The 21795-nt window shown below is 37.9% G+C and overlaps 1 protein-coding gene across 6 annotated transcripts in view; it reads right to left on the reverse strand.

Moving 5' to 3' along the window:
• Positions 1–21795, reverse strand: part of LOC104867351 (putative RNA-binding protein Luc7-like 2) — a 64642-nt gene that overhangs the window by 13823 nt on the left and 29024 nt on the right. For all 6 annotated transcript variants that reach the window (XM_019208573.2, XM_019208572.2, XM_019208571.2 and 3 more), the window contains 4 exons: positions 13234–13332; positions 9136–9246; positions 4647–4790; positions 38–214 (listed from right to left, as the gene is read on the reverse strand). In XM_019208573.2, the coding sequence (XP_019064118.1) occupies positions 38–214; positions 4647–4790; positions 9136–9246; positions 13234–13332 (531 nt within the window). The remainder of the gene's footprint in view (positions 1–37; positions 215–4646; positions 4791–9135; positions 9247–13233; positions 13333–21795) is intronic.

The following is a 21795-nucleotide window of genomic DNA, read 5'->3' on the forward strand; positions in this document are numbered from 1 at the left end:
GGAGAATAAAATGAAAGGTATAAATTTACCAATGTACCTTTAATTCTTCAAGCTTCTCTCTTATTTCAATAAATCCCAGGTGCAGTTTACCCCCAAAATGATCAGCCAGTCTCCTGTCATTATCATGAAGACCTAAATAGGCAGAGCAGACTTCACAGACTCGAAGCTTCTGCTGTTGGAAACTGGAAGCTGGCATAGAATTTCGATACACTTCCTAAGCAAAAATAAGAAAACCAACAATCATACAAACTAAAAATGTTTTCTAGTGAATATATAAAAGCAGTATTTTGTCAAGAAAATTACAGGTTTTCTTTTGTCTCCATTCCATCTTAGGCTGCTGCACTAGGGGATCAAAAGCTATGGCCTCAAACTCCTTTTGCCAAGAAAGTATAATTACACAACACAAAATATAGCTTTCTGAAAAGGTTTTCTCAATGTTGTTTTTCAAAATATATATTAAAAGTCTGATCTACAATGGGGCTTCTCTCCACCTCTTCCATCAGATTTTTTTTTGAGACAGGGTTTTGCTATGTAGTCCAGGCTGGCCTTGAATTCACTATATAGCCCAGGCTACCCTTGAACTAGCAGCAATCCTCCTGCCTCCCCCTTACAAGTGCTGGGATTACAGATGTGCATGACCATGCCTGGCTCCTACATCAAATTTTTAACAAACACTGTAGGAAGGAAGTGAAGAGAACTGCTACTGTCAAAAAGTCAAGTAATAACAAATGCTGGCGAGGCGAGAATATGGAGAAAAGGAATTCATCTACATTGTTGGTAATGTAAATTAGTACAACCTCTAGGGAAATCTGAGGAGATTCCCCAAAAACTAAAAAATAGAAGTTCTGTCTGACCCAGCTGTCCCCCATCTAGGTATCTTCCCTTAAGAGTTAAAGTCATCAAGGCCGGGGATTTAGCTCAGTGGTGCTGCTGCCTGCCTCGAAAGAACAAGGTCCCAAGTTCAATCCCCAGTAACAAAAAAGAAAGTTAAAGTCATGTTACAGGGATCCAAGCTGTTTATAGCAGCACAACTTGTAATAGCTAGATTGTGGAAACAGCATATATGTCTATCAACAGATGAATGGATAAAGAAAATGTATTTATACACAATGGAATACTATTCTGGCATAAAGATAAATTTGAGGCATGTACGGATGCAATTTGAGAACAAAGTTTAGTAAAATAACTCAGGCACACAAGCTTAAATGTTGCATGATTTCTCTTAATGAGAAACTAAAACAGTTTATATATTTATTTACCAATTTGTGACAATAATATAGGTAGTAGTTGACTTGCTTTCATGAAGCTGTACATGCATATTTCAATTTAAAATTGATTTGAAGTATTTCCAGAACAGTTAAAGAAAAGATAATTCCCCTATATCCTTCACCCAGACTTCCCAAATGTTAACAGTTCAGCATTTGCATTATCTTTACCCCTATTTTTACATATTTCCTAAAAAGAGATGCACAAATAATTATTAAAAGCAAGAATATTGATACAAGGCAATTAAAGAATTTACTTAAATATCATCACTTGTCCCCATAATATTCAGTTAGCTTTTTACCCCCCTGAAGTATTGGGTGTTGAACTGAGGGCCTTTACCTTGAGCTACATACCAAGCCCTTTTTTATTTTTTATTTTTATTCTGAGATGAGGTCTTGCTAAGTTTTGAATTTACAAAAGACAATCCAATTCAGGGCATGTCTCATTTGCTTATGCCTCTTTAGTTTACTTTAACGTGGAACTGTTATTCTGTTCGATATAACATTAACAGTTTTAATGAGTATTGATAACTTATTTTGGAAACCTACTTCAGTTTGAATTTGTCTGGTTTCATGGTTAATATGTGGCAGGGAAGGGCGCTGAGGATTGAACACAGGCTCAAGCATGTTGAACACATTCACTAGTGCTGAGTGACAACCCCAACCCACCCACCCGGGTTAGAGTTTTGACAGGAATGCCACTATCATGATGTATCCTATCAAGAGACACCTGTCAGTGATTGGTCCCATTTCTGGTGATAGTGCCTATTTTTGCCAGTGTGAAGTAACTCTTTCTCTTTTGTAACTAGTAAGTACCTTGGTACCGACACTGGACATGTTGTTTTTCTCCACTTTTTAATCCACAGGTTATAACAACTACTGCTGATTTTCATCTGAATTTCCTCCCCGTCCCCCAGCAACAGTCTTAGGAATTGAACCCAGGGCCTTCATATTGAGCTCTATGTTCCCAGCTTTTACTTTTTATTTCTAGGCAGGGTCTCACTAAGTTGCCCCCAGCTGTGCTTGAATTTGTGTTCCTCCTGCTTCAGTGTCCCAGAGTGCCAGGATAAGGCAGGCACCCTTGTGCCTGGCTTGTATTTTTAATCCACTTTTGAGACAGGGTCTTGCTAAATTGCCTAGGTGGGCGTCAAATTTGTCATCTTCCTGTCTCAGCCTCAGAGGGAGCTGGGATTATAAGTGCGTACATACTACGCATCTGGCTTCCATCTTATTACTTTTTTTTTTTTGAGACAGGGTCTCACTATGTAGTTGAGACTGACCTGGAACTCACTATGTAGCCCAGGCTGGTCTTGAACTCACAGTGATCCTCCTGCCTCAGCCTCCCAAGTGCTGGAATTACAGGCATGCACCACCACGCCCAGCCCCCATCCTATTAGTTTTAACCCTTTATATTTAAAGTGGGCTTCTTGTACTGGTCTTATAAAAAAGAAAAAAGCAGTCAAGCAAACTCTGTCTTATAACTGCAATGTTTAAAAACATTTACATTTGATATAATTATTGTTACAATGGATTTAAACCTACCATCTTGTCATTTATTTTCTTTTTCTTTTTTTTTTTTTTTTTTTTTGCCTTACTGAGGATAGAACTCAGGACCACTGAGCTAAATCCCAGGTCCCAAGAATTTAATTCTTTTTGTTTGTTACAGAGGATCACCACAGTATGCAGTTCAGACCACAATGCCCTTGAACTCATGGCAATCCTCCTGCCTCAGCCTCTTGAGTGCTGGGGTTACAGGTGTGAATTATCATGTCCAGTGAGAATTTCATTTTTTTCTTTTCTTTTCTTTCTTTCTTTCTTTTTTTTTTTTTTTTTTTTTTTTTTTTATTTTGATACCAGGAATCAAACTTAGGACCTCACACTTGTAAGGCTGGCACTGTGCTGCGAGTCACATTCCTGGCCCCATGGAATTTAATTCTTAACTAAACAAAATTCCCTATAAGAACAGCTTCAATCCTAGATGGCTTAAAGTAAATTCTATCCAACATTTAAGGAAAAAACAATACTAATCCTTTTTTAAAAATCACTTTTCAACTCATTTTATAAATTGGCATTACCCTGACATCAGCCAAAGACAAAATCTTATACCAGTAAGTTATAAAGTATGGCTAGAGAGCTGGGTGTGATGGCACATGTCTATAATCCCAGCACCCTGGGAATCTAAAAACAGAAGGATCACAAGGTTAGCGCCTAGTCTGGGAAACTTAGCAAGACTGTCTCAAATATAAATTTCTTAAAAAAACAGGGTTGGGGATGTAGCTCAGTGCAAAGGTCCAGGGTAAAATCCTAATACTTAAAATAAATGAATGAATGGGGAATAAGATACACTGCATGAATTTCCTTCAATTCTTTCTTTTCTGTGAGAAATATCTAACATGTTTTGGGTTCTCCTCTTTCTCCAAAGAAGAGAATACACTACTGAATGTAATATGTTCTTAGTATCATTCTACTGATACTGTGAGGAGGAATAAACAGTTTCTCTTTTCTCTTCCCTCCCTTCAATGCTTACCTTCCTCCTCTGCTAAACATCAACATATAAGGCAGCGTAAAAAAAAGAGATGCTCAGAATGTCCTAAAACAACATCTCTATTCTACTTCCATCTCTACTCTGAAGAGCAATAATACCAGGAAAGAAGGGAAACAACAGGTACTCCAAAGCACCTGGGATGACAGGGCTTTCCTTTCTGATCCTGCCACAACAGATCCTGCCATCTTAAAACACACTGGAAAAGGTTAAAAAAAAAAAAAAGAAAAAGAAAACTATGATAGGTTCCCCAGGGTTGAGAGGAAGCCATGTCAAAGTAGGAATCATATCCTTAGGTATCTATAGCAGCCACACAGTTGGACTGTAAAACCAGCCTGATGTGATCAGTTACAGGCAGTGGATATAGGCAGAAAGTGCAATGTAATCCCTACTGAAAGACACTGGATTTCCTAAAAACCGTTAGGTTGTTCCAATGAAAATAGAACATTTTCTGTAAGATACCAGATGTTTACTTGTGCTGGGAAAGAAGGATAAGACAAAGCTCCTAGTTAATGAGCAGAATGTACTAAGTTAACAAGAGAAGCAGCACAGGGGTCTATCTGGTCAGTGGGGCACAGTGTCACAGTGACTAAGAACATGCAGAATGTGTGTGTCTTCTGTGTAACTACCATGTGTGGGTAGCTGGTTTAATTGCATTTACCAGTTTTTTTCAACAGATCAATGGGTCCAAATTTCCAAAAACAATTAATTCTAACACAAAATACAACTACTATATGGCATAGATCACTTAAATGTTTTAAATTGGTTTAAATTCCTTTTAAAAACTTTTCAGTAATTTCCAAATACATATTCTTCAAGAAATATAGACATGAATTTACCTCTGCTTCTCTTTTCTTTGCCCGTGCTTTCTCTACTTCATCCATTACTTTCTGGGATTCTTCCACATTCCCTTCAGCTCCTAGCTGTTCCACTTTGGCTAATAATTTACCAATTTCTTCATTTAACTCATGAACACGTTCTGCCTAGAAAGAAATAGAAGATCGTGAATAAATAACAGAATGAATATTAAACTTCAAAGTATTTCAGAAATGCTCAGAAAAGATTTGTTATCTAAGGCAGTATAAATTTAAGTAATTCTTTACAGCATATCTTGAACAGGGGAATAAAAGATAGATAATAGGAAGAGGGAGGTATACTTTGTGAAAATGGGTAAAGGTCTGGGGATACAGGGAAAGAAGGAGGCAAGAAGAAGAAGGGGAAGTAAAAATGATTAAGGTGTGATGTGTCTATGTACCAATTCCCCACGATGAATGTGATTATTATGTACAGCAAACATATACTAATAAATATATATATAAGGTGTTGGGGAAGGGGAAGGTTAGGAGAAAGGAAATGAGACAAGAAAAAATATGAGAAATAAAAACAAAGTCTTTGTAAATAGGGAAGGGTGGAGGGGGGAAGAAAGGGCAGGGACAAGGGGAAAAAATGAGAACCAAGACCTGTCATGTAAAGGTACAGGATCCCAATGATGAATTAACTGTACTGTATACTTAAAAAGTACCAATAAACTCAGTAAGATAAAAATAATAAATAAATAAAACTATATATGAGAGAAAAACTGCTAAAACACATTGTTTTGAACCTACCTACTTTCACCTCATAAGATCAAGGATACCAGATCTCAATGTAACTTCTACTGTCCAGCCTCTGCTTAGGTATTATAAGTGTAAAATACACTTTCTTCCATGACCTGTCCCTCTGCACCTTCCCAAAGCATTTCTTAATGTCCTTCCACCTCATAACACATCTAAACTACATTCAGTTTCCCAGATTTGCCCTGGTTTTTTCTGCCTGCAAATTTACACATACTTCCTGGGATATCACCCATTACCACCTACCTCTCCTGCCTGACTAATGCAATGGTTCACTGATTTAGAAAGATCTAAATGAAGAGTCTCTTTTCAGACGCATCTTTGAACAAACATAATCCCCTCTCTCCACTTAAACAGACAAGTACAGATGATGACAATACCCTCCCCTTTGTATCTTCTTTGGCAGCTACTTGTGCACACAGCATACTTTATGACAGCCATCTGAATTTGTCATCTTTCTATCTCCAGTGCCCAACAAATAGCATAGGCTCAATTATGCGCTAGAGAAATGAATTGGTAGGTACTCTGCAAAGCAGTGGTGGGACAGTTTAGGAGTCCCATAAATGTAGATTATTGCTGAACCAATTACCACTTAGTTAAACCCAAATGTATTTATTTCCTCATTTGAGAAGTAGAGATAATACCTATCCCATAAAATCCTAAGAAAACATAGTTTGTACATATATTATACAGTAGTGGTTCTCAATACATTAGCAGGGCAGCCCCTCCTTCAGTCCATACCTTTCCACTGGATTTTTTTTTTTTGGTACTGAGGATCAAACTCAGGTCCTCGCGCTTGTGAGGCAGGCAGCAGAACCACTGAGCTAAATCCCTGGCCCTCCACTGGATTAATTCTTGCCCCATGTTTGATATAGCCATTATCACCATCATCATCCTGGGAAACTAGTTCACTCTACTATGTGGCCAATTACATTAACAAACAAAGTTTTAATCTGATATGGACATCCAATCCCAGTCAACTAGTGGGCTCATGATTTCTCAGTTCTTTCAGTCCAAGAAACTCTTTCCCTCAGAGATTCCTAAGTCTTATTATCATTAAATCTCTACCACTGAATAACCACATTAATACCCAGCAATCTTCACCCTTTCCTGTATCCGTGTCCTTTGCCATGTAACTGGGCACTGTACCATTGTACTCAATTCTGAAGTTGGCCACACAGTGGCTTTAGTTACTAGGATGGTAGCAAATATGACCCAAAGAAGTCTTGAAAACCCGTTAGAGAATGGGCATGATGCTTCTCTGCCAGCTCTACCATGAGAATGAGAATACAGCCAGGTCAGCCTCCTGAACATACTCAGTAGCCTCCAGCTGACTGAAGACATGTGACAGGACATACCCAGCTGACAACAGGAGTGTCTTGGTCAAGATCAGTCTAAATCCATTAGACAAATGGACAAACTAAATACTGTTTTAAGTCACATGAATTTTGAGGCAGTTTTGTTATACAGCACTTCTGCAATGATAAATAATCGATACAGTGTTGTATAACCAATCAGCTTTGGCTTAACACACAATTATGAACCTCTTTTAACGATGAGATACTAGGCTGCTTTATAGCTCAAGATGCACATCTGAAGACTCCCCATCTACAGACAAGTTTTCAGAAAAGGCTAAAATTAACTCTTTTCTCAAACAAAGGAACCGACTTCCCTTTGTACATACATATGTGAACACCATATCTAAATGTTGTCAACTGAAATTTACCTGGGAAATCCTCTCATTTTGCATTTTCCTAAATGCACGAGATTATAATGAATTGTTATAGCAGAAAGTCATAAGCCAACCAAATTCAATATATAGAACCTTGTTTAGCTTAGAATTACAAAAATTAGCTCTATAAAAGAAAATGAACAAATCTTGCTATTAGAACTTATTTATTTATTTTAGTTTTTTGAGAAAGGGTCTCACTAGTTGAGACTGACCTGGAACTCACTATATAGCACAGGCTGGCCTCGAACTCACAGTGATCCTCCTGCCTCAGGCTCCCAAGTGCTGGGATTACAGGTGTACGCCACCATACCTGGCTATTAGAATTTTAAAATAACCTTAATTTGGGAGTGTCATATTGTGATTGCTTTACTGGCAAAATATAAAAGCTAGAATTTGCTTTAAAAAAAAAATAAAGCAACAATGAAAAAAAAATACAGAAAATTAAAGGCTTTGAAACTTGGTGTTGGATCCACTCTACTTTTCCTATAATTGTAGCATGTGGTGAGTTCACAAAACATTTTTAAAAAGTCGTAACTCAAAACATGACGAACAACACTCCAAACTCAACATTTAAAAAGCCAACAAAACAATTAGAGAATGGGCAAAAGATCTACGAAGCTATTTCACTGAAGAGGAATATATAGAAAGCAGGTATACATGTGACATCCAACAGCATTAGTCATGGGGGAAATGCAAACTGAAACCACAATAAGACATCCCCCTAGGACTATCAGACAGATTAAAAACTGAAATATGGTTGCCATGAAATGCTGGCACAGACATGGAGAAACTCACACACTGCAATGTAAAATGGTTCACTCTAGAAAAGGTTGACAGTGGCCTTCAAAACTAAAACAGTTTTGTATTATGAACCAGCCATTACATTCATGGGTATTTATCCTAAAGAAATGAACATATGTCAATACAAAAATCTATATATAAAGTTACTGTAGTTTTTTATGAGCCATTAAGTAGTAAACAACCCAAATGTCCTTCAATGTATCACCATAGTACTCCACTCAGAAATAAAAAGGAATGAACTCATCCTAAAAAACACAAATTGGACAAACTTCATGTTACTAATGGCTAGTCAATATGCCAATCTCAAAAGGATAATGAACAGGGTTGGGGATGTAGCTCAGTGATGTGGTGCCTGCCTGGCAAGCACAAGGTCCTGAATTCAATTCCCTGTACTGGGGGGCGGTTAAGAATAAAGAACAGTTATACCACACAGCATTTACAAAACAATAATGAAAGAGATAAAGGGGCAGGGGTTGGGGGATATATGCTTCTACAAAAGGGTAACTGAGGGAACCCTGGTGATGATCCTACAGATAAGTATCTTAAGGTGATAGGTACACAAGCTTGCATATGATAAAACTGCACAGAACCACATATATATATATACATACACATATACATACATGCATGGAAGCACAAATTAATGCATGCATAATTAGTGAATGCTCAGTAAAATATAAGGATTAGACCATTGTCGACTTCTATGATATCATACTACAGTTGTCTCAGATGTTAATTCCAGGACAGGAAAAGAAAGAATACAGAGAATTCCTGTCTTTAGAATCTCCTGTAAGTCTACTGCAAAATAAAAGTTAAACAGAGGGGTTGGGGATTTAGCTCAGTGGTTGTGCCACCTGCCTTGCAAGCACAAGGACCCAAGTTCGATCCCCAGCACCAAAAACAACAACAACAAAACAACAAAAAGTTAAACAGAAACAGTGGGTTGAAACTGCACTTTGACAAGGTGTGGTGGCGCATGCCTGTAATCCTAGCACAGGGGAGGCTGAGGCAAGAGGATTACCATGATTTTGAGGTGAGCCTGGGCTACAGGGAGTTCAAGGTCAGCCAAAGTTACACAGTGAGACTCTGTCTCAAAACACACACACAAAAAGAGAAAAGAAAAACAAGGAAATAAAATAGAAAAAAGAAACTACTCTTTGTCCAAATGATGGAGATTCTTACCTTTGCAGCCACCTCAGCACTAATCTCTTCTTGAGTTTCTGCTAATCTTTTCTTAGCCACTTCTGTTCTTCGATCACAATCTGCAATAAATGACTGCAGATGATCCATGGCCTACAAAATTGAAATTTAAAAATGACTGCTAGAATGTCAACTTTATTTTGAAATACCTTTTTTTAGGGCTGGGTATGGTGGCACATGCCTATAACCCCAGCACTTTGGGACACAGAGCAAGAGAATCCAAAATTTGAGCCTAGCCCAGGCAACTTAATAAGACCATCTCAGAATTTAAAATAAAAGGCTAGGGATTTAGCTCAGTGGTTCCACCGCCTGTTTCCAATAAAGGTCCCAAGTTTGATCCCCTGTACCAAAAATAAATGAAATAAATTTTAAAAAGAGCTAAAGACATACCTCAGTGTGAAGGACTAAGTTCAGTCTCCAATACCATCAAAAAATAAATCTTTATTCAAAAACTATACTTTGGCCGGGCATGGTGGCGCATGCCTGTAATCCCAGCACTTGGGAGGCTGAGGCAGGAGGATCGCTGTGAGTTCGAGACCAGCCTGGGCTACATAGTGAGTTCCAGGTCAGTCTCAACTACATAGTGAGACCCTGTCTCAAAAAAAAAAACAAAACTATACTTTGGCTGAACGTGGTGATAGTCCTAGCACTAGGTAGACTGAGGCAAGAGGATTGACATGAGTTCAAGGCCAATCTGGACTACACAGTGAGACCCTGTCTCAAACAAAAAAAACTATACATTGGGTTTTTTCTTGTTTACTTTTTTGGGTTGTTTTGTTGTTTTTATGGGGTCTTGCTATAGAATCCAAGTTGCATGAACTCATGGTGATCTTGAGGCTCCCAAGTGCTGGGATTACAGGTATGTGCAACCACATCCAATTTATACTTTATTTTTTTTAAATGCTACCATGAGGGCCAGGGATTTAGCTCAATAGTTCCACCACCTGCCTCGAAAGCACAAGGTCCTGAGTTCAATCCTGGTACCAAAAAAAAAAAAAACCTGCTACCATGGAAGTAAAACAGTAACAAAAGCCAGGTTCAATTATAAATATAGGTTGGGGATTTAGCTCAGTGGTTCGGTGGCCTGCCTTGCAAGAGCAAGGACCCGAGTTCGATCCCTGGTACCAAAAAAACAAAAACAATTATAAATCTAAAATGCAATTTGACTTCTACCAAACAGGCAAAGAATAAATGATAATTTCAGAAAGGTAAGGCTATAAAAAATTACTACCTTCATATTCTGTTGAAGCAAGCAAAAACCAATGGAGCCTTTATAAAAAGGCAATGAGATTTTTCTCATCAAAAACCTTTTCAAATTTCTCCTGACATAGTAAAATTTTACTTCCAGAAATTAAGAATGTAACTAGAAGGCTGAATATTAAACATAGCTTAGTGGTAAAGTGCTTGATAAGCACTTACAAGGCCCCTGGTTCAATTCCCAGTACACAAATCCAAACAACCAAAAACCAAATGAATAAAATGAAGAAAGGGTAGGAGGACTAAAGAAAGGAAAGGAAAGAGGGCAGGGGATAATATTCAGAGATCTTATTCAGTGTTACTCAGTGTTACAACTGTGGAAAGTAAATAACCAGCCAACACCATGAACTTCTGATCGTCGCTCATTTAAAGAGATACTTGAGGAATATGGCAATATTCAGAATTCATCCATAAATAACAAAAGGCAAGTTACAAAATGTTATGTGCAATAAAATCCCTATTATATAAGTTAAAGAAGCATAGAAAAAAGAAAATGTTATTTCTGAACATTTTGATAGTTTTTACTTGTTTTCTATGTTTTTCAAACGTTCCACAGTGAAAGTGTTACAATCAGGAAAACTCTTTTTTTTTCAAAGATTAAACCATTGGGAATTTTCACAATGATTGAACTAGAAAAACCCAGCTCAATATTTATATAAAAGACATTCATAACGCCAAAAAAAAAAAAAAATTCATCAGGCATATTTAACATATCCATGGTCAAATGATAATTCATGTAAAATTAAACTTTAAATAACTGTTTAGTTAAAAATATAAATTTCTAGCTGGGCATCGTGGTGCATGCCTGTAATCCCAGCACTCAGGAGGCTGAGGCAGGAGGACCAGCCCGGGCTACAAAGTGAGTTCCAGGTCAGTCTCAACTACATAGTGAGACCCTGTCTCAAAAAAAACAAAACAAAACAAAAAAACCAACAAAAGTATATTTGTATGTATATATATATATATATTAATTTCTTCAGCACAGACTACATTTTAAAAATTGTTAGATAACCCAGGAATTTATTGAAAGAGAACACAAACAATGTATTTCTTTAAAGCAATAAAGATCATTTAAAAGCTTTTATCTAAACCACAAGGAGCGGTGCACACCTGTAATCCCAGCATTCTGGTAGGCTGAGACAGGAGGCTGACAAATTAAAACCCAGCTGTGGCAACAAGGAGTTTCTGTCTTGATTTAAAATATAAAAACATTGGGGGATGTACCTCAGTATAAAGGCTCTGGGTTCAATCTCCAGTATAATAACAACAAAAAAGACTTTTGTCTGTAATGACACAGAAGACAGCTATGTATTTACTATTTTTGTCAAATTTATCTTTTCATTAAATCACAACAGAAATCTAATTTCCTCATGTGAACATAAACATAGCCTCTCAAAAGAGAGAAATGAACTAATTAAATTGTGTTAGGTCAACTAAGCACCTATTTAAAAGCTGAGAGGGAACTAGAATACAACCTCCATCTCTTGGAGCTGAGTACAGGGATGGATAAAGAATTTAAGTATGTAAAATAAAGCCAAAGCCTCTAACCTAGCACCCTGGGAGGTTGAGGCAGGAGGACTGTGAATTTGAGGCTAGCCTGCACTACTTAGAGTAAGTTTAAGGCCAACCTGGGCTACATAGCAAGACTCTATCTCAAAAAAAAGCTAAAATAATACTATTTTGAGACAGGGTATCCCTAAATTGCCCTGGCTGGCCTCAAATTGCCTCATCCTCCCAAACAGCTGAGATTATAGTTCACCACACCCAACAGCCTTCCCTATATGCATATAATTCTCATATAAAATCAACAATACAAAGTCTTATCAGGGCCTTTTCAGATGGCTAATGGTATCTTCTATTCTATTAGTTTTACATTAAAAACATAGCCCTTAATACATATATAATGATATAGATGTATATATAATATATAGGTAACAAGAGAGGGATAGTGATACATACCTGTAACCTCAGCACTGTGAGAGGCTAAGGCAGGAGGACTAAAAGTTCAAACTTCATCTGGGAAACTTAGACTCTTATTTCAAAATTGAAACGGGGGGAGGGGGGTAGGGCTAAGAATGTAGCTAGGTGCAAAGGCCCTGGATTCAATCCCTAGTGTTAAAGGTGGGGGGTAATATAAAAATCAATCTGAATGTAAAATCTCAGTGGACGTCAAAAGAAGGACCTTATATACATTAGAAATTAGATGCTTGTATTTGTTTAAATTACTATTTCCTAATCGTTACATACTTAATTTTCAAACATATTAATTGCAGTGCTTCTACACATTTCTTAGAAATCCCAGTCTTAGCCAGATGTGGTAACCCACTTGTAATCTTAGCTTGTTGGGAGGCTGGGGCATAAGGATCACAAATTCAAAGCCAGCCTGCGAAATTCAGCGAGATCCTGCCTCAAAATAAATGAGAGAGTTTGGAGGACCAGCACTCTGTAGTCTGAGGCAGGAGGATCACCTTGAATTCAAGGCCAACTTGGGCTACACAGAGTTCAAAACCAGCCTGTACTACAGAGCTAGATTGTGCTTCAAAAACAAGCAAACAAACAAACAAACCCCAAAGGGCTAGAGATAAAGCTCAGAGCAAAGGCCCCCAGTTCAATTTCCAGTACTAGGGGGGGAAAATCTGTCTTATACAATTTTACAACGTATTTTACAATGTATTGACAAAAAACCCACATGATTTCACTTGAGTATCACCCTTCACATAACCACAAATAATTTGCTAATAAATTTCCTATTATGATACTAATACATATTAAAATATTTTACAGTACAAAGATAATATAATCCATTAAAGTAAAAATACATACATCAAGTTCAAAGAAAAAATCCTGCTCTTTGGAGGCAATTTCATAATCTGCTCTTAAAGCCAGGTCATGAACTTTCAGACATTCTCCAAGATCCATTCTCTGGTAAGGAAAAAAAAAAAAGACACTGACATAAATATTTTTAAGAATTCATTAACAGTTTTCTTCAGAATATATATTAAGTCATATAAATGTTTAGCTATGGATCTCCAAATTATAAAATTTCAAAGACAAGAATAAAACTTGGTATTAGAGAAAAACAGCACCAATTCTATCTAACAGATGGGAACAAAATCATTTTTGTTCTTAAGAGCAAATGGGCAAGCCGGGGACGTAGCTCAGTGGCACTGTGCCTGCCTGGCAAGTACACGGTCCCGAGTTTGAATCCCGATACCAAAGGGGTGGGTGGAGCAAATGGGAAAGGAAAAGGCCTTCAGAATCTGAAAAGGCTTCTATCTTCTATATTACAATACATAACACAGTGTATTAATAAGACCAAGTATAGGTTCACAAAGAACAAGCATTTTTCAGAGAAATACAATACTCATACTAAACCTAGCATCCTTCTACTTAGAATTTCAAATTAGACATCATTTATCAAACCAGAGGCTTTTCTCACATCTGGGACAAAATCAAATTCCTAAAAACCTATCCATTCTTGCATATGTGGCAACTGACAAGATCTTTCATGAATTCCTTTTGGAGGTTTAAAAAAAAAAGTAAAATGCAAAGGTAGTTACGTATGTGAGGAATGGGTGATCAACATTAAGGAAGAGATTTCCAACTGGAGGTGTACACCTCCACCCCTAGAAAGTGTCTCTGGAGTGTCAGTGAAAAAGGAGAACAGTAAGTTAAAACGGTAAAGTAAGTATTTCTTTTTGTTACAAGCTATCTATTAAATGAAAGTACAACATACACAGAAGTAAAGACATTCCTTCAATGACTAGATAACTACTTAAGGATACAGTGTGGTAAGTGACACAGACGATCTCTGACTTCCTGAAACTTGCACTCCTTTTAAATTAATTTTATTGGTACACTTTATGCATAACAATCACATTCATCATATGAATGTGTATCTGTAATAATATATCTTGATTCTTTTTTCCCCCCAATCCCCTCCCATCCTTTCAGCCTTTCTCTCCTTATTTACAAAAGCTTTATTTGTATTTTGGAGGCTGCATTCTTGAAGACACAAAAACAATAAATCCCAGCATGTGGTAGGCTAACACAGGAGGATCACTGTGAGTTCGAGGCCAGTCTGGGCTACATAGCAAGACCCTATCTCAAAAGACAAAAATTCTGAACAATTAATATACCATATAGATATAAATCTACTTAATCTAATTTGAAAAGGCTGTTATAAGCAACATGAGAAATAACTACTAAAATTTTGTTTTGCTTTTTGTGAGACAGGGTTTTTTGTAGTTCAGGCTGCCTTGAACTACGTAGTACAGACTGGCTTCACACTCGTGGCAACTCTCCTGCTCAGCCTCCCAGTGCTGGGATTATAGGTGTGAACCACCACACCTGGCTTTACTGAAGGCTAGTTTTAAAAGCAAAGTACTAATTTGGGCACAGTGACACAAGCCTTTAATCTTGAGACTGAAGCAGGAGGATTGCTGCACCTTTGAGGCCAGCCTGGGATACATTGCGAGCTCAGATCAGCCTGAACTACATACCAATACCCAGTCTCAAAGAAACAAAAGTAATAAAAATTAAACCAAACCTCTGCCTTCCAAATAACATATTCTGTGTGCTGACACATTTCAAAGGAAATATGAATAAATTAGATGAAACGTCTCAACACCAAGATATGCAGAGCAACCTGGTATCAGAGGTGATTATGGAAATGCAAATCAAAACTATAAAGATTCCATCTTATCCCAGACAAAATGGCTATCTTGATGTTTACTTTGGCAGCACATACATATACTGAAACTGAAAACAATGGCTATCATCAAGAATACAAAAAACAAGGGGCTAGGGATATAGCTCAGTGGGACAGCACCTGCCTGGCAAGCACAAGGTCATGAGTTTGATTCCTGATACAAAAAAAAAAAAAAAAGAAAGAAAAAGAAACCAAAGAATACAAAAAGCAAATGAGGATATAGAGCAAAAGGAACCCTTTTACACTGTCAGTAGGAACGCAAATTAGCACAGCCACTATGGAAATCAACAGGAAGGTTCCTCAGGAACAGAAACTAAATCTACCATTTGATCCACCTATACCACTCCTTTTTAAATAGCTAAAGGAGTTAATTGTCAGCATACTCTGGCGATACTTCAGACCTATGCTTACTGCAACACGACATACAACAGCCAGGTTGTGGGGCAAGCCTAGGTGCCCATCAGGGGAATACACAAATAAAATGTGATATACATATATACAAAACGGAGTATAATTCAGCCATAAAAGAGGCCAAAATTTTGTCATTTATAGAAAAACAGAAGAATCAGAAATAAACCAGTCAGCAGCCAGGTATGGTGGTCATACCTATAATCCTAGTACTCAGGAGACTAAGGTAGGATTATCAAATTTTCAAGGCCAACCTGGGCTACACAGTAAGACCCTACCTCAAAAACCCAATAAATGAATGACTGTATAAGAAACAAACCAGTCAGAAAAATATTGGGCAACCCATTTAGGACCCCTCCTATCTTTCAGGAGCTATTCCTACTCCCCAATATATTTCCCTACTTTTGAAAAAAAGGAAAGTATTGCATGTTCTCCCTAATATGCGGAATCTAAAACAGATGACAAAAAATGAAAGGGAGATTTTTTATTAGACAAGAGGAAAGGAATGGGGGAGGGGTGTGATGTAGCGATGAATAGGAACCAAATGCACTACATACATTGAACCCCCTCAAGAAATGTGAACCTATGGGAGGATGGAACAGGAGGGTGTTGGGAGTAACTGAAGTATTTAACACACACATGCAAATCTCCAAAATGAAACCTATTACTCTATGTAAACAACATGCACTAAACGTTTTTTTAAAAAGTGGAAAAAATGATCCGATTTTTTTAAAAAAAGCCTCAGGTAATTAGATGAAAAAAATCAAAATATGAAGCTAATTACCCATCAACTCAGAAACTTCTCATTAACAAGCAGAAATAAATTTGTTTTATTATGGCCCCCCAATGGTCTCAAGAGAGTTGGTTTTTAACTCTTTCAATGTTAAAAAGAAAATTTCTAATCATCAGAGCCATATAAAGAAAGATGGAACAAGGTTTCTTGTTGGTGAGTCCCCAGATAACAGGTTAATATAGGACTGCCAACAATGTATCTAGGATGCTGAGGGGAAAATTCAATCTGGTACCTATTTTTCCTTTTTAACTCTTGAGATTTTACGATTATTGTTAAGAATATTTTTCTATAAAACTATTTACACTCAATTCTTAAATTACATATAGGAATGAATAAGTACAAATAGTACCCCTTAAGTTTTCCTTTAATAAGGCAAATAAGCAAGGCATGGTGGCGCACACCTGTGATTCCTGAATTCAGGAGGCTGAGGCAGGAAGACTGCCATGGGTTCAAGGACAACCTGAGCTACATAGTGAGACCCTGTCTCAAAACAAGGCAGACACATAAGCTCCATATCACAGTTTCTCTTATATGAGAAAAAGCAAACTAGGAATGGGAAATATGGAGAAATTAAAATGCTTTTCCAGATTCTATTTTGTTTGAATATTGCAATGTATATGCTAATTTGTTTCATTTATACTTGGGTTTTTTTCTTTTTTTTGGTACCGGGGAATGAACTCCAGTCCTTGTGCTTGCAAGGCAGGCCACCAAACTGCTGAGCTAAATCCCCAGCCCCTCCCCCACTTTTTTTTGAGACATGGTCTCACAATGTAGTTGAGACTGACCTGGAACTCACTATGTAGCCCAGGCTGGTCTCGAACTCAGTGATCCTCCTGCCTCAGCCTGGGATTACAGGCGTACACCACCACGCCCAGCTTGTTTCATTTATACTAATAGTTTACCTTCTTTTTTATAAGAATCTTTATGTCTTGTACTGAGTAATTTGAAGATAACCACACACTGTAATAAACTGCTGTTATTCTTATTTATGAAAATTTTTCATTTATCATAAAGAAATAAGAAAAACTACTGAGCATGCCAACATTGTTTACCAGTGCTCACTCCCACTTATAACCTGTAATGTAACAAACAAAAGTGTTTCCACTGACAATAAACAGCAACTTGTTTCCAAGAGATGTGTAGCAACTCAAAAGCTGCTCACTAAGCAACACTTATTAAGAAAAAGTAGTAGGAAAAAACTTAAAAGGCTCCCTTTTTGAAACCACATTGGTGACTGAACGCTGGGCCTTCACACTGAGTTATATCCCTGGCCCATCTATCTGCCTGCCCGCCCATCCATCCATACACCCACCCACCTACCTGTCTAGGAGACAGGTTTCCCTAACAAGCCCAGCCCTCTGAAGTGTTTTTAGTGTGCAGGGTAGGGAACTATTAACCCCATCTAGTTTCATTCTCATTCTCTACCTAGAAAGAGTAATGTGTTCAGCGTCTTTATTACAAAACCTGGCTAGACTGTTAAGACTAACATCTCTTTCACTTACCATTCTAGTTCCAATGATTTCAGTACTTACTATTTTTCTTTTTTCTTTTTTGGTACCAGGGATTGAACTCCAGTCCTTGTGCTTGCAAGGCAGGCAGTGGAACCACTGAGCTAAATCCCCGGCCCAGTGTTTTTCAATCATCTTCCATAATATTGTACCTACAAATAAGCTCTCTGCACTGCAGATATTCAAAGCCTTTTCACCAGATTGTTCCCTTACCCTTATCCCATAACTACATGTCCAATATGTTCTCAGTAAAAACTTAAAATAAAACTTTGCCTCACCTGAATACTTGTCTCTATGAGAGGAACCCCAGAATAACTCTCTCCCCTCCTTAAATTTACATCATGCAACCAAAGGAAAGACAACTGTGTGACTTATTTTATTTTTTTCCAGTATCAGGATCAAGCTCAGGACTTTGTGCTTGCCAAGCAGGCATGACACCACTGAGCTACATCCCAGGCCCTACAACTGTGTGATTTAAAAAAACAGGCTTGGGATGCAGCCAATGGTAGAGCATTTGCCTAGTATGCACAAGGCCCTGTGTTTGACCCCCAGGACCACCTCAAAACAAACAAAAGGACACAATTATACCACTATAGTAGGAGTTAAGTTTGGTGAGAGCAAAGTTGGGAGGAAGGTCTACCTTGAGGTGGAACATGGAAAGGGAAGAACATGAACTTACTGGAATGTGAACTCTAAGGGGTGAGGATTGTTTTTATGTGTGAGATATCTATCTATGGTTGGCACATGACTCCTTAGTAAGTATTCTGTTAGGTGAACAAGACAGGAAAGAGTGGAAAACGTCTGGCACAGGAGCAAAGGAACAAGTGCGGCCAGGGGTGCAGAAGCACCCCAGAACAAAGCCAGTCTTGGCTTCTGGAAGGGAGGCTCCTACCCTTTCCTTGGATTGTCCCCTTTGTTTGGACTTGTTTCCTTCCTATGTGATTAATCTTCTTTTCTTGTTTTCTTCTCTTCTAAGAGGCAAAATATTTGGGTCTGTCACTATCCAGAGCTCTCACCATTTTAGTATGGCATGTCCTCAGTGCTCATCTCTCCTGGGACCTAGCAGGTCAGTACATGGCGCAAGGCCAAATTCTGGCATTCTAGATACTAGTAATCTATGCTCCTTGGCCCATGACTTCCTGACTTAGCATCCATTTCAGCAAGCAAGATGAGTCTTTAAAATTTAACAATCCAAACGAAACCCACAACTACCTTCCATTAAAAGTGAGTGCAAGGGGACATTGGCGGAACAGGAGAGATCCAGCCCCGCCAAGGACATTGGATCTCATTGTCTTAAGTTTATCTTCAGCACCTTTTCCCCACCTCCACCCCCAAGTAAAATGATATGCCTCCTTCCCCCAAAAAAGTGAGTGGAAGGGAAAGCAAGATTCAGTTAACATTATCCATGATCCTAAGTGATCTATTTAAAAAGCCACTGTATAGACAGCCATGACAGAACTATGCCATGACCCTTTCAAAGCAACCATCCAGAACCTCTGGCCTTCTTTCTGCCAGATCCACTCTGACCCTTAGCACATTAATGGTATTTCAGTGCTTCCAACACCACATTAGGGCATTTGCTTTGGCTGCTGATTTTATTTTTATTTTTGATACTGAGGATCGAACTCAGGCCCTTGTGCTTGAGAGGGAGGCAGCAGAACCACTGAGCCAAATCCCGGGCTCTTGATTCTCTTTGTAAATAAGTGAAACTGAACAAAATTGTTTAATGATTTATTCCAATTTAAAACGATTATTTATGATAAAGCCATAGGAAGAGTTTCATGTTCTAAATTTTTTTTTTTTGTTTTGTTTTGTTTTGTTTTGTTTTTTGAGACAGGGACTCACTATGTACTGAGACTGACCTGGAACTCACTATGTAGCCTAGGCTGGTCTTGAACTCACAGTGATCCTCCTGCCCCAGCCTCCCGAGTGCTGGGATTATAGGCATGTGCCACCATACCCAGCCCTCACGTTCTAAAATTTAACAAGTAATTTACTTCATAAATTCTTCAAACAAGTGTCTTCTTTTTTGTTGTTGTTTTTGAGACAGGGTCCTACTGTGTACTTCAGACTGGCCTTGATCTCACTATGTAGCCCATACTGGCCTCAGACTTCTAGCAATCCAAGTGACTGGATTATAGGCGTGCATCATTACACCCACTTTCCACAGGGTTATTCTTGGTACTCTAATTATCAGGCATTAAGACTGTAAATGGGCTGGGTGTGGTGGCCCACGCCTGTAATCCCAGCACTTGGGAGGCTGAGGCAGGAGGATCACTGTGAGTTCAAGACCAGCCTAGGCTACATAGTGAGTTCTAGGTCAGTCTCAACTACATAGTGAGACCCTGTCTCAAAAAAAAAAGACTATAAATGAAAAAAAAATGCTTATTTGTAATTGAGTAATTTCAGTTCCACATTTTGTCTCCTACATTTCAAATCTATTCCTTCATGAACTTGTTCTTTTGTTTTGTTTTTTTGAGACAGGGTCTCACCAGGTAGTCCAGGCTGGCCGCAAACTCCTCAGTGCTAGGATTACAGGTGAGCAACACCACGCCATCTCCATGAAGCTTGACCAATTAATTTACATGTGATCCTAATACTGTCTCTCAAAATCCCATAGCAGTCTAGTTTATATTTTTCTGTTTAACAAAGTTGGCTCTGTTAAATGCTTTTTTGTTGTTTTGCTTTTGAATATCTGACAGTGAATGTTTCTTTCCTCTATAGCAGACCAGGCTTTGCACAACCTATGTTGCTCAAACTGTAAATATTAGACTGATTTGACTAGAAATTCTAGGAACTTCAGGAAACAATGCAGTAAGTACACACAAGATAGAGAGTAGAGTTTAATTATTTTTATATGGAAGAAAGACATATATTAAGAAGCTCCCAGCATGAGTTTGATTCAGCTACAAAATAGTCATACAGGGACAAATTATGTAGCCATTAAAGCAATCTTCCTTTTGCACTTCAGAGGGCAAAAACTTTTTTAAAAAATCTTTTTAACTGGGGAAAAAAGAAAGTAATAGAGACCTACTGCTATGACAGAGACCTATGACTAAAAATATAGCCATATTTAAATTTTTTTAATTGTTACAGTAAAAGGTACATTGCCATTAATCCCCTTGAAAATATATACCCCACCCCACTTCAAACACACTAATCCCATCATTCTTCCACTTTGTGAAGCAGTTTTGGCAGTACTCTTGCATATCTTAAATTGTACTAGCATTCTCCATCCATGTCCAGAAGCAAATGAAAATATTTACCCTTTATGGTCACTGTGACTTTGAGGAAGACCCAGAAATTGCATGGCAGGAGATCTGGAGAAGGAAGTGGATGAGGACATACCCAAATGTTATGAGCCTGCATTTCCACTGTATGGTGATAGGAAGCAGTATTCAGTGTATTTATATCACACTTTGTGAAGACACTGAAAGAGGACTTCTACAATTGCTTCAGAAAATGGCAACAATGAGTAAGATGTTTCAAGCGTGGGGGAGCATTCTGAAATTAATGATAATTAAAGACAATATAACCTTTTACTATGATAAACACTTTAAATTTAAACAGTCACTGTATATTTTGATCTCTCCTTGTATAGCAAAATGCCACTTCTGTGGTCCAAAACTACTCACTGCTAGGAGTTTTTGTATTTGTTTTTTTTTTTTGGTACCAGGGATCCAATTCTGGTCCTGCACTTGTGAGGCACACAACAGAACCACTGAGCTAAATCCCTGGCCCTCGCTGTTACGAGTTTTATTTGTTTTTAACTTTTTGGTGCTGGATGAATAATATGCAATGAGCACATATTATTCTTGCAATCAGAAAAAGTGAAATCACTTTATTTTTAGAGAAAAAAAATTTAACAATATACAAATTTTACATCAAAACCAACAAATTAAGCAACCCAGGTGGTACTTGCATATATATAGATCTCTATAGAGATCTATCTATCTATCTACCTA

This window comes from Fukomys damarensis, unplaced genomic scaffold (assembly GCF_012274545.1).
Source record: "Fukomys damarensis isolate Sample0158 unplaced genomic scaffold, DMR_v1.0_HiC HiC_scaffold_16, whole genome shotgun sequence".
Lineage (NCBI taxonomy): Eukaryota > Metazoa > Chordata > Mammalia > Rodentia > Bathyergidae > Fukomys > Fukomys damarensis.